The sequence below is a fragment of the Nicotiana tabacum genome, chromosome 7 (genome assembly GCF_000715075.1).
Source record: "Nicotiana tabacum cultivar K326 chromosome 7, ASM71507v2, whole genome shotgun sequence".
NCBI classification, from domain to species: domain Eukaryota; kingdom Viridiplantae; phylum Streptophyta; class Magnoliopsida; order Solanales; family Solanaceae; genus Nicotiana; species Nicotiana tabacum.
The window spans coordinates 18,367,547-18,384,069 of record NC_134086.1 but is presented as its reverse complement, the minus strand read 5'-3'; the positions used below and the strand labels follow the sequence as shown (position 1 = coordinate 18,384,069).

General features: G+C 39.0%; 1 protein-coding gene and 1 pseudogene across 1 annotated transcript; both read right to left on the bottom strand.

Moving 5' to 3' along the window:
- Positions 1–239: 239 nt before the first annotated feature.
- Positions 240–1,825, bottom strand: LOC107776657 (1-aminocyclopropane-1-carboxylate oxidase homolog 1-like). The gene is made up of 3 exons (XM_016596569.2): positions 1,060–1,825; positions 623–944; positions 240–531 (listed from the first exon to the last, which is right to left on the bottom strand). The coding sequence occupies exons 1-3, from the start codon at positions 1,602–1,604 to the stop codon at positions 265–267; spliced, it is 1,134 nt and encodes a 377-aa protein (XP_016452055.2). The 5' UTR covers positions 1,605–1,825; the 3' UTR covers positions 240–264.
- A 929-nt stretch (positions 1,826–2,754) lies between these two features.
- Positions 2,755–5,031, bottom strand: LOC107776622 (1-aminocyclopropane-1-carboxylate oxidase homolog; annotated as a pseudogene).
- Positions 5,032–16,523: the final 11,492 nt, after the last annotated feature.

Below are 16,523 nucleotides of genomic sequence, written 5' to 3'. Positions count from 1 at the left end.
GTTCAGCTATGCTTGTTTGTTCTTGTTCTCTGTTTTAGATCTAGGATGAATTATCTTTGGCTAGGATTTACCTCAAATCTTCCTATTTAATTTGTTTGTAAAAAGGCTTAACACTTTTTAGTCAAACAAACTTGAGGTACTTATTTGATTGCTAAAAGATGCATGTACATCTGGTACAAGAATACTTAATTGAACACGCGAGCACAAAACCATAGCGAAGCAGTGAAACACTGTGAAGATGATGAAACAATTCTGCAGATCCTGTCATTCTTTCTGTAATTTGAAATGTGACAATAAAGAAGTTCCATCTAGCCCTTTGTTGTATAGATAAGTGAAAAACTCTTTTCTGCTTGTTTCTCGGTATATTGGAGGATTTTCCTCTAATAACAACTCCTTGATTGGACCATATAATCTCGATTCACTTCTTTCCTGAAAATGCATTCTAAAAAGACTCGCCACTGAAATTCTTGGTCCTATATTTTTCGCTAGCACTCTGTGAAGAACGCTTCTGAACTTATCGTTTGTGATCAGCTACAAAACAAAATGGAAACTAGTGAATTAATTGATCAAGTTTGTAACATTTACAACTACATAAAGAATTTTTTTACCAATGAGAACTTGCCTGCATTAAGTCTCCAATGTTCACAATTAGAGCTCCAGGCATGAAAGCAACATCAACCCACTGATTTTTATGAAAAACTTGGAGTCCGCCAATTCGATCCTGTAATACAATAGTCAAGAAGCCGCTATCTGTGTGACCGGTAAGGCCTAAAGTGAAATCTGGTTCTGGACATGCTGGATAATAATGGCCAACTACGAGTAGCCCCTCCGCACATTCTATGTCGTTCAAGTGATTCGGGTTGAGTCCTAGAGCTTCAGAGAGTAGGTCACATAAAGTAAGCCCCAGTTTCATCACATAATCCGTGTATTTGACCACAACATCTCTGTAACGTCAAAACATTGCGACATAAGCATGCCAATAACGTCAAAACATTAGTATGAGCTAAAGTTGCCTAAGCAAAGGAAAGAAACCATACTAATAGTAAGCATAATATATACCTGCAAACCTCTGGCATTTCTTCCGGGCGGGGAGGATTAGGAGCCATGACACAGTAAAAGGTGTCTCTCCAGTTAGCTGTTTTTGCTTTGTGTAGATCAAAATTGGTATTATAGGTGAACTTCCTCGTTACATCACGAGAGTAGAACTCTTTCTTCACCTCAGAATCCTGCTCATGAAAATGGCGAACGCCTTCTAGTACTTTCTCCATAACACTTGATGGGATTTCATGGTTGACAATTTGGAAAAATCCCCAGTTTTCACAAGCATCCTTTATTTCTCGGACAATATCAGCTCGTTGAGCTGCACTTTTGCCCGAGTTTCCTAAATCTATGACTGGAAGGCTAAACTTAGTAGCTACATCGGAATCTGATTTTTTTTCAATCACAGGCTGGTTGTGCAAGAATATGCGCGGTAACTTTGTGACTCCAGCATCCAGAAGTCCCTTTACACCAACCTTTGAATCATCAAAGGATTGAACTTCACTTTTCCTATCATATTCAGAACACTCATTTTGATCAGTTCTACCATTATTTGAGTCAAACATCTTCCTTTCTTTAGAGGAAAACTCAACTCTTGACTATATATTGAAGCAAGATTTCTAATGAAACATTGAGGATATTATAGGGGTGCTTATGAGACAGTTAATATTTTTCTATAGCTTTTCTGGGATCAGATTCCATCAGAAAGCAAAACTAAGAAGTTCCAGGACAAAATTAGGTATACATACACCTAATACACCTAACAGTAATGTGTCCAAACTTGTTCTCTTTCAGTTAATTACATGATTTTGGAACTATCTGAACCATGTTATGTCATATATTGAGGAGGGAACTAGTACTTGTTACCCAATTGCAGAGGACAAGGAGGAAATATAAAAAAGGAGATTAAAATAGTTCAGATAAAAAACACAAATACATAGAGCACACCAAAGTGGAACACGTGGTATTTGCGACCAAGGATAGCAACATAATATTAAAGGAAACATTAATAATAAAATAAAAAATCTTCAGGTTCAGTTGCTTTCACATTAGCAACTTTTGATCCCATTTGTTTATTTCAGAAGGCAAGTGGAGCAGTTTAATGTCACTCTTGTAGTCTTATGTAAAAATAATGAGCACTATTAAAATGATCAATTTGACAGGTTACAACCTTCAAATGAACACAGCAAAAAGTGGAATCATTTGTTCCAAATTTCAAATTAGACCATCAAATCCTTCATAGGTATAATTTTTGGAAAATGATGAATAAACTACTCTTTTACTTTTCTAGTGCAAATGACATTTGCTTTTTCAGTCTTATCTTTACTAACACATAAAAATATTAAGCAAAGATGATGAGGTTTAAGCTGAGTTTCCTTGAACTGAAAATACTAAAGCATGAAACATTTTAATTCTTGATTGAACTTACAAGAACAAAACTATAGCCAAAGAGTTTTTTTTTTTTTTTTGTTGCTAAAATAGCCAAAGAGTATGACACTGAAAGATGATAAAACATTTCTGCAAATCATATCACTATTTCTGTAATTTGACATGTGATGATAAAGAATTTCCATCAAGCCCTTTGTTGTACAGATATGTGCCATACTCTATTCTGCTTGTCTCCCGATGGTTTAGAGGGTTTTCCTCTAATAACAACTCCTTGATTGGACTACATAGTCCTGATTCTTGAAAATTCATTATGAAAAGACTAGCCACTGAAATTCTTGGTCCTACACTATTAGCATGTACTTTGTGATGAATGCTTTTGAACTTGTCATTTGTGATTACCAAACAAAATGGAAACTAGAGATTTGAATGCTGGAGCTTGTAACACTTATATGAATATATATATCAGGCTCAATTTTCAAATAAATTAGTGAAAAATATAATAATCCATAAAGATAATAAAAGTGATTCTTTTCACCATCTGTGAAGCTTAAGCATAAGAATTATCTTACTTTAGAACATGAAAATTAGATTCTCCTATCCTACTTTCCATTATTACATTACTATGGCTGGATCTTATAGTGCATTAATGCAGAAGTTCCATCTAGACCTTTATTGCGGAAGTAATCAGCATAGTCTTTCACTGTGGTTGCGCGATATTTTGGAGGATTATCTTCTGATAACAATTCCTTAATTGGCCCATAAATCTTGGAAGTTGGCAATGAGCTAGTGTAGAAGAAGCATGCAACTGATATTCGTGGTCCAACTTTATTTGACAATACTCTGTGCTCAACACTTATGTACTTGTCATTTGATATCAGCTGAAAAATACCAGAATAAGAATTATCCGTTTTAGTAGCAAAAAAGTTTATATTCTATTCTCGGGAAAAGGTCCAAATTTACTCCTCTACAATATGAAATACCTTTAATGTTACCTTCCGTTATACTTTGGGGCTATCAATAGTGTTACTATTAGCAAAATGTTTACCCTTGGCTTTATCAAAGCTCCAGCAGGGATCGGTGGATTCTGCATGTCAAAATACATGGGGAAAGATCCAAATTTACCCCTCCTACTTTTGCTTATGGTTTATAATTACCATCTGCTATACTTTAAGTTGCAACTCCGTCAGGATTAAGAGCGGCAAATACAGAACGATTTGTGGATGCTAAGGATAGGAATGGCCCCAAAGTATAATGGTGAATAAAATTAAGAAATTAAATAGTAGAAGGATATATTTGACCCTTTTCCCTTCATATTTTTGTCATGTGTATATCTATGTATAGAGAAAGAAAAAGATACTAGCCTGCATAAGATCTCCAATATTCACCACAAGTGCACCAGGCGTAGGAGGGACATCGACCCACTGATTATGGTGAAGAACTTGTAGTCCTCCTATATCATCTCGCAGAAGCACTGTGATAAAATCGTTGTCAGAATGTTTACTAGTGCCCATTGTGAGTTCTGGTTGAGGGCATGCTGGATAGTAGTGACCCAAAACGCGTAGCCCCTCAGCACAATCCATATTTGTAAGTTGAGATGGATTGAGACCAAGACCCTCCGACAATAATTCAAACAAGGATATGCCCAATTTCATGACATGCTTAGAGAACTCCATTAGTATTTCCCTGCATCAATTTCTATAACTTGATGAAACAGTACTTAGAAATAACTTAAAGAAGATATATAAGTTAATCCGCTGAATTGTCCTCAGGCGCAGAGATATTAGATCTATTTCTTACAATATCCACCAAAACTCATATTAAGCGTACTGACATTGTCATGGTTTGTTCTTGATCTTTTTCACAAGATAACACATATATTTAGTTAGTGCAAAAGTAAATGAATTTTATTGGTTCTTTCTAATTCATGTTCAGAAACTACCTGCATGCTGTGGGCAATTCCTCTGGACTAGGATGATTAGGAGCTATCAAACAGAAAATTGAGTCTCTCCAATTTGCAGCTGGAACAGAAGGCCTATACAAGTCAAAATTGCTAACATGAACGACTTTTTTGGTATTATCTCGAGTATAAAATTGTTTCTTAATCTCAATATCTTGCTCAAAGAATCGTCGTGTTCCTTGGAGCATTTCTTCAAGGACAGGTAATGGAATGCCATGATTAATCACTTGGAAGAAACCCCATATCTCCGATGCATCTCGAACTTTTTCCACAATCTCTTTATGCTTGATTGAATCTTTATCAAAGCCTTCAAGATCTATCACTGGAAAAATGAACTTTGCGGCGCAGCTATTTAAGGACTCTGGATTTGTGTTGGCTGGATGAATATTCGAGGCACCTTAGTAATTCCAGCATCGACAAGCCCTTTGACACCGGCCTTAGTATCATCAAAAGCTTTTAACTCACTCATTCTGTCATAACTTTCCTGAACTCTGTCCTGAAAATCATTTGTGCTAGAGACTGCCATCTATTTGCTCAAGTTCTTAGTTTGATAAAAAAAAAAATATTTCAAAGGTTGAGAGGGTATATATCTCAAATGGAGGAAAGAAAAGAGGAAGAGAACATTTAGATGTATAATACTAGTTAGATTTGATACTGCATTGGTCAAAAGAAGAGTTTCTAAGTTACGCCTTTGTTAAGTTATATTTTTGTAAACACGAGGCATCCTCTATGAAGACTTTTATCATAGTTTAAGACTTTCTTTGTGTTATTAATCTGTATTACGGTAAATAAATAAAATATTAATCTTTATCAAAACAGAAACAGAAAGTTAGTAGAAATTAAATTCTGAAAATAGTATTTGAACTTCTTCAAAATAAATTCTGAAAACGGTATAGGAACAAATCGAGCCCACTGAATACACAGTGTGTCCTTAAGGAAATTATTCCCCTTAAGTACCCGAGGTTCTGGAATATATCCTCCCATGATAGAAAGATTTAACTCACCGGAGTGTTGGTACCAAAAACGCCGATGAACAGCGAACCACTCGAAGGCTGCAAAACACACTGGAATTTTTGTGCAGAAGAAAAAGAAGATTATCAGAAAATTTCGTAAGTAAAATTCTGGGATTTGAAGGTATATTTATAGCCAATTTGGTACTGTTTCTGAAAAGGTTTATACGGATAGATGCTTTCAAAGAATTCAGCTTTATCTGATTCCATTACCGTATTAACATGAATCTCGGGATTATCAGATTTATGAACCAAAAACCGACATGCTTTACTGTTTGTAGCATATCCAATGAAAACACAATCTACTGTTTTTGGTCCGATTTTAACCCTTTTAGGTAAAGGAACTTGTACCTTTGCTAGACACCCCCACACTTTGAAATATTTCAAGTTGGGGTTTCTTCCTTTTCATTTTTCATATGGAATAGATTGTGTTTTGCTGTGGGGTACTCTGTTGAGTATTCAGTTAGCTGTAAGGAGAGCTTTCCCCCCAACAAACTCTACGGTAATCTGGAACTTATTAATAAAGAATTCATCATTTCCTTTAATGTCCGATTTTTCCTTTCCGCAATTCCGTTGGATTGAGGTGTGTAAGGTGTAGTAGTTTGATGGATAATTCTATATTCCGAACATATTTCTGCAAACAGAGATTCATATTCTCCACCTCTATCACTTCTAATCATTTTGATCTTTTTATTCAATTAATTCTCCACTTCATTCTTGTATTGCTTATATGCTTCAATTGCTTCATCCTTACTATTAAGCAAATAAACATAACAATATCTAGTGCAATCATCAATAAAAGTAATAAAATACTTTTTTCCACCTCGAGATGGTATCGACTTCATATCACAAATGTCAGTATGAATTAAGTCTAAAGGATTTGAATTCCTTTCAACAGACTTATAAGGATATTTTACAAACTTAGATTCAACACATATTTGACATTTCGATTTATTACACTCAAATTTAGGCAATACTTCTAAATTAATTAACTTCCGCAAGGTTTTATAATTGACATGTCCTAAATGAATATGCCATAAATCATTTGACTCCAATAAATAAGAAGAAGCTGAAATTTTATTCATACTGTCAACAACTATTACATTGAGTTTGAAAAGGCCTTCCGTGAGATAGCCTTTTCCAACATACATTTCGTTCTTGCTTACAACAACTTTATCAGAAACAAATACACATTTGAATCCATTCTTTACAAGTAAAGAAGTAGAAACTAAATTTTTTCTAATAGTAGGAACATGAAGAACGTTGTTGAGCGTTAACACCTTGTCGGAAGTCATCTTCAGGAATATCTTCCCATAACCTTCAATCTTGGCTGTTGCATTATTTCCCATGGAAATTTCTTCTTCGGGACCAACAGTAGAGTAAGTCGCAAATGCTTCTTTGACAACACAAACACGTCGAGTGGCTCCAGAGTCAATCCACCACTCCTTCAGATTTACAACTAGGTTGCATTCCGAAAGCATTGCACAAAGATCATCATTGTCATCATTCTTCTCCACTATGTTGGCTTATCCCTTCTTATTATCCTTTTTCGGGAGACGACAATCAGGGCTTTTGTGACCAACTTTTCCACAATTATAGCAGCAACCCTTGAATTTTTTTTGTTCTGCTCCTTAGTTTGTCCAGAAGACCTCTTCCTCTTCTTACTTTTTGGAGCAGTCTCCTCAACGATATTAGCTCCCATGATCGTTGAATTTCCACGAGACTTCTTCTTGGCTGTTTTGTTGTCTTCCTCGGTCTTTAGACGTATCACAAGATCTTCCAACTTCATTTCTTTGCGCTTGTGCTTAAGATAGTTCTTGAAATCTCTCCACGAAGGAGGCAATTTTTCAATCATAGTAGCCACTTAAAATGCTTCATTCACGACCATACCTTCAGCAATAAGGTCGTGAAAAATAAGTTGAAGCTCCTGAACTTGGGTTCCTACATTTTTATTGTCTATTATTTTTATAGTCTAGAAACATGGCAACCACGAACTTCTTCAAGCATGCATCTTCCGTCTTGTACTTCTTTTCAAGTGCATCCCATAATTCTTTCGAAGTATTCATTGCACTGTACACATTGTACAAGTCATCCTCTAAAGCACTTAAGATATAACCTTTGCAAAGAAAATCTGCCTGCTTCCACGTCTCAACAACCATGGACTTTTCATTGTCCGGCATGTCTGCAGCAGGCACTGGAGGCTCTTCAGTAGTGAATTTCTGCATACCAAGTGTGGTAAGCCAGAAGAACACCCTTTGCTGCCATCCTTTGAAGTTGGCTCCAAAAAATTTCCCCGGTTTCTCGGTCGGAGGAACAACAGTGTGGCTTGACGAGGCTATCGTCGTTGCACCAATAGTCGCAGAAGGATTTCCGTTATCCTTTGCCGTTTCTCACTGTCAACAACAGAAGAGTTCATTAATGGCAAAACCAAAACAACAAATAATATTGTAATCAATAAACAGTACGTAACAAAATATAACTGAAGTTTTTATATACTGTTTTACAGAAAAACGATGAATTTTTTTTTTCAAATCGTTTTCTGAATTTCAATACTCTGATGAAGTTTTTATATCTTCAAATTAGAATAGTAAAATTCAGACGGAGTAGAAAACCACACAAGTTTTAATCTCCACAAACAGAATACAAAATATAATAAAATAATTTCCTTAAGATTTTTATTAATCTGTATTGCTGTAAATAAATAAAATAATAATCTTTCTGAAAACAGAAACAGAAAGTTAGTAGAAATTAAATTTCGAAAACAATATTTGAACTTCTTCAAAATAAATTCTGAAAATGGTATAGGAACAAATCGACCCCACTGAATACACAGTGTGTCCTTAAGAAAATTATTCCCCTCAAGTACCCGAGATTCTAGAATATATCCTCCCAGTATAGAATGATTTAACTCACCGGAGTGTTGGTACCAAAAATGCCGATGAACAGCGAACCACTCGAAGACTGCAAAACACAATGGAATTTTTGTGCAGAAGAAGAAGAAGATTATCAGAAAATTTCATAAGTAAATATTCTAGGATTTGAAGGAATATTTATAGCCAATTTGGTACTGTTTCTGAAAAGGTTTGCAACCTTTCAGAACAGCCATAGCTGTTAGAACAGGTGTGACACTGTTTCATAACAACCATAACTGTTGGAATTTTTGCGGGAAAATTAAAACGGATTTAAAAATAATCCGGGAAAGAAAACGGGCCAAACCGGACCGGGTCGCGGGTCATGGGTTATTCCGGATTGAATTTTCGTTAATTAATTTAATTAATTAATTAAATATTTGAAAAGAATTTTGTCCAAAAAGATTAATCAATCAATCTTTGACCAAATCCGAATCCGAAGCCGAAGCCGAAGCCGAGCCGAGCGACGACGGCGCGAGACTTGCCTTCTTCTTAACTCTTTAAGAGCTAAAAGATGAGCTTCTCTATATATACACAAAGATTTTCTTTCCTTCGAGGGACAAAGTGCATTATGAACTCATTCAAAATTTCACTTCCCTCCATTTCTTTTCCTACCATTTTCCATTCACACTTCTTTTGCCATTAATAAATAATAACAAAACCCAACACTCTGTACAATCACATGCAATGGTAGAGTAATTTTTTTAGTAAAGCTCAAAACTGTAAAGAGCTGAGCATTTGCAGCCTCAGTAATATAAGATATGCATAATACATAAACAACCCTCAAACTTGGTCTCAACTGGCAAGTATGTCCTCCAACTTTTGGTGTGCATAAGTAGGCACCTCAACTTGTATAAATTTGAACACGTAAACACAAATACTAACGTAACACATAAATTTTGGAGGTGTCTAGATGATTATTTTTTCGGTTGGAGTGTTCAACTGACAAAGTGGAGATAAGTTGAGGTGCTTATTTGTATACATCCAAAGTTGGAAGGCATGCTTGCCAGCTAAGGCCAAGTTTGAGGGCATGTTTATGTATTATTCCTATAAGATATAAGGAGGTTAGGTACTATATCATTTTTTTCAGGTCAATTGACTTTTTGGCTCTTTACAAACTTGTTTTTAATTTTATGACTCTAGGTTTTTTTTTAACACATGAGAGATTTAATTTTACATACAAGAGATCTATCTTTTACACATAAGAAATCTAAAAAGATCATTTTTTTAAATTCCAAATTGTAAAAGGGCATGATGTATAAATAGCACAATTTTTTTCAGGTATTAACTAATAAACAAGGCAGAGTTATGTCTAATCTTTGTCACCACAAAGTGAGTTCTACAAGAAAAAAGTGCAATGAGTCAAACAAGTTTCTCTTGGATAAAATTGATCACAATGCTCACCAGTAGTACTTATCGCATAACATTAAAGCGCGTCACTTGCAGAATAGAGAAAAAGAGGACATTTATAAGATATTTTGGTGGCTTGTGAAAGGAAAAAAGTAAAAAAAAAGAAAAGAAAAGGAACGAACATAAATTTTTGTCTCTCTGATCAATTTGAAGTAATGGAACTAGTTTTGCGAACTGAAAGCGCAGATCAATAAACAAGGAATCACTGGCGAATCAAGAATGGCATCTTTACGAATTTTAGTGCCATTTCTGGTCAGTCGTGATACTTCGGAATTTCAAACTAGTTTTCAGTACTCATTAGCAGTAGTCACGTCACGACATACTATTAAAAGAAATAGCAGTAGTCACGTCACGATAATCTGTGAAAAATGATAAGTTTTGATTATAAAATAAGCTAATTTGACTTCGGTCAATATTTTGGGTAAACAGACCCAGACCCGTGATTTGACGGTCCTGGAGGGTCCGTAGAAAAATATGGGACTTGGGCGTATGCCCAGAATCGAATTCCGAGGTCCCAAGCCCGAGAAATGAATTTTTAAAAGAAATTATTTTCTGAAATTGTTTAAAGAAATTTGAAATGAAATTTGATTAGAATATGATGGTATCATGCCCGTATTTTAGTTCCGGCGCCTGGTACATGTCTTATATATGATTTAAGACATTTATGTGGAATTTGGTGAAAAACGGATGTCATATGACGTGATTCAGACTTAAATTGCAAAATTTATGTTTAAAGAAGTTTTGGAGAAAATTTCATTGATCTCGAGACTTAATTTAATGTTCATGATGTTATTTTGATGATTTGATTATATGAGTAGGTCCATATGATATTTTTGAGTTAGTATGCACATTTGGTTTGGAGCCCCGAGGGCTCGGGTGAGTTTCAGGATTTTTTTTACACTTAGGGAAAAGTTGCAAATTCAGAGAAGTTGCAGGTCTCTGAAGCCAGGTCTCGTGGTCCGCGGTGGAAGCTTCGCGGCCGCGGTGAGGACTTCGCGACCGCGGTGGGATTTGTGAGGTCCGCGGTGAGCAAGGCCAAGCCTTCGCGGCCGCGCTCGATTTCTTGCGGTCCGCGGTGGAGGCCTGTGCGGTCGCAGTCCATTTTGTGCGGTCCGCACAGGGCACTGGACCGCAGTACCTCAGGAAGACTTGTGCGGCCACAGTCTATTTTGTGCGGTCCGCACAGGGGGTCTGAGAGGGGTATAAATAGACGAGATTTTCAGTTATTTTGCACTTTTCAAAAACCCCAAAAACATAAGAGGCGATTTTTCAAACAACCTTTCTTCTCCAAATCAATTGCAAGTCGTTTTTAACTAGTTTTCTTTAATCATTAACATCTTTTAACATGATTTCAACTTCAAATCAATTATTTTCATGGGGGAAATTGGGTGTTTTGGGTAGAACCTAGGTTTTTCAAAAAATTGGGGATTTGAACCTCGATTTGAGGTCCGATTTCAAAACAAATTACATATTTGAGCTCGTGGGGAATGGGTAATCGGGTTTTGGTTCGAACCTCGGGTTTTGACCACGTGGGCCCGGGGGCAATTTTGACTTTTTGGGTAAAACTTTGGAAAACTCATTTTCATGCATTCAAAATTAATTCATTTATCCTTTATTGATGTAATTAAGTAAATTGTGACTAGATACGAGCGAATTGGCAGTGGAATCAAGGGGTAAAGCTATAATTGAATCTTGAGTTGTGTTCGTGGCATCGAGGTAAGTGTTTGGTCTAACCTTAGCTTGATGGATTAGGAGTTGTGTCCTATTTGCTATTTGCTTCTTGTCGAGTACGACGTATAGGCATGGTGACGAGTATCTATACGTTGGTGTCAAGCATGACCGTGAGTCTTATATTGTGATTTTCATGATTTCGTTGTATTATTCATGTCTTGGTGAAGATTTCTAATTGTTGTATAAAGTTTGTGGAAAGAATTATGACCTATGAACATTGAGGAGCATTGGCTCAAGTTGTATGGCGAAATTGTGAAAGTATAAGTGACAATTGAACTTTTAGAGCATTGTCTCTAGTTGTGAAATAAATTGTGGAAATATAAGTGATAATCGAACCTCTAGAGCATTGGCTCGAGTTGTGAAGTGAATTGTGAAGAAAAATTGAGAAAGAGAAGAGATCATTATATTGTCACCCTTGCCGGGCTATTGTTGATTTATTTGTTGTTCCGTTGCTGGGATTTAATTGTTTAACTGTTGTTCCCTTGCCGGGATCTCCACTACTATTTTGTTTATTCCCTTGCCCCATTTGCTTGTGATTATTGTTTGGGTGAGGAAGAGTGTTAAAGCACGAAGAGTGATGCTGTGCATTGTTTGTTATTGTGAGGAAAGAGTATAAAGCACGAAGGGTGACGCCGTGCCGCACGACGTACCATTCTGTGCCGAAGCTATTGATTATATGGTGAGGAAAGAGAGTAAAAGCATGAAGGGTGATGCCGTGCACATTTTGATTATATGATTGTTTTTGGAAGGACGAGAGTAAAAGCACGAAGGGTGATGTCGTTCACATTTTTATTATATAACTGCTTTGGTGAGGCTGAGAGTAAAAGCACGAAGGGTGATGCCGTGCAATTGTTGATTTCTGCGTCCCTGTTGATATTCTAGTTATGTTATTTTCTTTCCTTACTTGATGCCTTTCTATTCGGAACTATTATCTCCCCACCAGCATGTTTCCCCCTCCCACATTGAAGGGTGATGTCGTGCATTTGTTGATTTCTTATTCTGTGTTGATATACAGGTTATGTTATTTCTTTCATTATTGCACAGGTTTATTTTGTAGTCTGGTCCTAGCCTCGTCACGACTTCGCCGAGGTTAGGCTAGACACTTACCAACACATGGGGTCGGTTGTGCTGATCTCTCTATTGTGTGCAGATCCAGGAGCAGCTTTCGAACATTAGTTGGAGTGCTTCCTTCAGTCCACCCGGAGACCCAAGGTAGACTGCAGGCATCCGTAGGCCCTGGTGTCTCCCTCTATCTCTATTTCCTGTTTCATTTTCCTTACTTTAGAAATAGTGTACTGTTATTTCTTCAGACCTTATATGTAGTAATCTTAGATAGTCTGTGTCACTGTGACACCAAGTTTTGGGTATTTGAGGTTTTAAAAGTTGTAATAGACGTAGACTTAAGATATTTAAATTATTGACTTCCGCTAAATTATTTAAAGTTCCGCTGTTATCATGCTATCGTCTTGTGTTTGTAAAAAAAAAAAAGAAGCAATATGGAAGCGTAGCAAGTAGTTAAGGTTTTGGCTTGCCTAGCTCCCATTAGTAGGCGCCATCATGACTCCCGAAGGTGGGAAATCCGGGTCGTGACAAGTTGGTATCAGAACTCTAGGTTACATAGGTCTCACAGTTCACAAACAAACTTAGTAGAGTCTGAGGGATCGGTACGGAAATGTCTGTATTTATCCCTAGAGGCTACAGAGTTAGGAAAAACTTCACATTTGTTCTTTCTCGTCGTGCAGTTTTGTTTCTCAATGCTAATTGAACCTCTACTCTGTTCTTTTGCAGATGGCGAGAACACACGCTTCCTCATCCTCCACTCAGCAGCCCGAGCCCCCAGCAACAGTTCCCACGAGGGGCAGAGGCCGAGGCCGTGCTAGAGGCCAAGGTAGGGGCAGATCTCAGCCCTGAGCAGCAGCCCTAGTGACAGAGCCTCAGGTTGATTTTGATGAGGAGGTTCCGGCTCCAACAGTTCCAGTAGGCCCAGCTCAGGTCCTAGAGGGGTTTATTGCTACCCCATTTCTTCAAGATGCTCTAGTCCGATTAGTGGGCTCCGTGGAGAGTGTCACCCGGGTAGGCTTGCTTCCTGTAGCACCGGCCGTCTCTCAGGCTGGAGGAGGGTCCCAGACTCCTGCTACTCGCACTCCGGAGTAGGTAGCTCCTCAGATTCAGACTCTAGCGGTTCATCAAGTTGGAGCAGTACAACCGGGTGTGGTAGCTCAGACCGGTGACGGAGCGGCTATGTCTACCGATGCTTTGTAGAGACTGGATAGGTTCACCAAGCTCTTCAGTTCTACTTTCAGCGATGCATCTATTGATGATCCCCATGATTATCTAGACAGCTGCCACGAGGTTCTCAGGAACATGGGCATTGTTAAGACCAATAGAGTCAATTTTGCTACATTTTACTTCTCTGGATCCGCCAAGACTTGGTGGAGGGATTATTGCTTAGCTAGACCAGCCGGATTGCCAGCCTTGACTTGGGAGCAGTTTACAGTGTTATTCCTGGAGAAGTTTCTCCCTGTCACTCAGAGAGAGGCCTATCGGAGGCAGCTTGAGCGCCTCCAGCAGGGTTCTATGACTGTTAACCAGTATGAGACCAGGGTCATCGACTTAGCTCGCCATGCTCTCATCATACTCCCCACCGAGAGAGAGAGAGGGTGAGGAGGTTTATTGACAGTCTTATTAAGCCGATTCGTCTTCAGATGACTAGAGAGGCTGGGAGTGAGATTACTTTTCAGGAGGCGGCCAATGTGGCCCGTATAGTTGAGATGGTTTTGTCACAGGGAGGCGGTCATGTATCAGACAAGAGGCCCCATCATTCAGGCCGATTCAGTGGTATCTCATCCGGAGGTCGAGATTCGTATGGTAGAGTCCATCCTTCTAAGCCCTTTCAGTTAGCGCTCCAGGTTTCTCACGGTACATTAAGTGGTCGTGGTTCCCAAATGCAGTATCCCGATCAGCAGTCCTATAGTGCACCACCTGCTCCTATCAGTGTACCTCCTCTTCAGAGTTTTCGGGGTGGTCATTCAGGTCGTTAGGGCCAGCAGTCTCAGCAACCGAGGGCTTGTTACACTTGTTGTGATACAGGTCACATTGCCAGGTTTTGCCCTCGAGCACCGAGTAGCTCTCAGCATCAGGGTCCTCGTGCTATGGTACAAGCACCAGGTGTTCCACAACCCACCCAGTCAGCTAGAAGTGGAGGTAGAGGTACTAGAGGTAGAGGTACTAGAGGTAGAGCTCAGGCCGCCAGAGGTGGAGGCCAGCCAGCTGCAGGCTGTCCTAGAGATGTAGTTTAGGGTGGTGGGGCCTAGCCCCGATGTTACGCCCTTTCAGCCAGGCCCGAGGCTGAGGCTTCAGATGCAGTCATTACAGGTACTATTCTAGTTTGTGATAGAGATGCTTCAGTATTATTTGAACCAGGGTCTACTTACTCGTATGTGTTATCTTATTTTGCACCGTATTTGGTCATGCCTAGTGATTCATTGAGTATTCCTGTTTATGTGTCTACATAGGTGGGTGATTCTATTATGGTAGATCGAGTCCATCATTCTTGTATTGTGGTGATTGGGGGCCTTGAGACTCGTGTGGATTTGTTGCTTCTAGACATGGTCGATTTCGATGTTATATTGGGGATGGACTGGTTATTACCTTACCATGCTATCTTGGACTGTCATGCCAAGACGGTGACCTTAGCCTTACCGAATTTTCCCCGTTTAGAGTGGTGAGGAACTCCTGGTCATTCCACCCGCAGTGTTATCTCGTATGTGAAGGCTCGGCGTATGGTCGAGAAGGGGTATTTGGCCTATTTGGCATATGTTCGTGATTCTAGTGCTGAGGTCCTTTCTATTGATTCTATGCTCGTTGTTCGAGAGTTTCCTGATGTTTTCCCTTCAGACCTACCGGGTATGCCACCCGACAGGGATATTGACTTTTGCATTGATTTGGCTCCGGGCACTCAGCTCATTTCTATTCCGCCGTATCGTATGGCCCCACCAGAGTTGAAGGAACAGTTGCAAGACTTGCTTGAGAAGGGTTTCATTAGACCTAGTGTTTCGCCTTGGGGTGCGCCGGTGTTGTTTGTTAATAAGAAGGACAGATCGATAAGAATGTGTATTGATTATCGGCAGTTGAACAAGGTCACAATCAAGAATAAGTATCCATTACCGAGGATCGATGATTTGTTTGATCAGCTTCAGGGTGCCAAGGTGTTTTCAAAGATTGATTTGAGATCTAGCTACCATCAGTTGATGATTAGGGCATCCAATGTCCCTAAGACAACTTTCCGCACTCGGTACGGGCATTATAAGTTCCTGGTCATGTCATTTGGGTTAACCAATGCCCCCGCAGCTTTTATGGATTTGATGAACCGAGTGTTCAGGCCTTATTTGGACTCGTTCGTGGTAGTCTTTATTGATGATATTTTGATATATTCCCGCAGCCTAGAGGAGCACGAGCATCATCTTTGAGTGGTTCTTTAGACCTTGAGGGATAGTCAGTTATATGCTAAGTTCTCGAAGTGTGAGTTCTGGTTGAGTTCAGTTTCATTTCTAGGTCATGTTGTATCAGCAGAAGGTATTCAGGTTGATCCGAAGAAGATTGAGGCAGTCAAGAACTGGCCTAGACCAGCATCAACTACAGAGATTCAGAGTTTCTTGGGATTGACAGGCTACTACCGTCAGTTCGTGTAGGGATTCTAATCTATCGCAGCCCCGATGATTAGGTTGACCTAGAAGGGTGCCCAGTTCAGATGGTCAGAAGAGTGTGAGGCGAACTTTCAGAAGCTCAAGACAGCTTTGACTACGACACCAGTGTTGGTTTTGCTCATAGGTTCAGGGCCTTATACAGTTCATTGTGATGCATCTCGTATTGGGCTTGGTGCGGTGTTGATGCAGGATGACAAGGTCATTGCCTATTCTTCGCGGCAGTTGAAGATTCGTAAGAAGAACTATCCGATTCATGACTTTGAGTTGGTAGCCATTATTCACGCATTGAAGATTTGGAGGCATTATCTGTATGACGTGGCATGTGAGGTATTCACGGATCACAAGAGTCTTCAGTATTTGTTCAAGCAAAAGG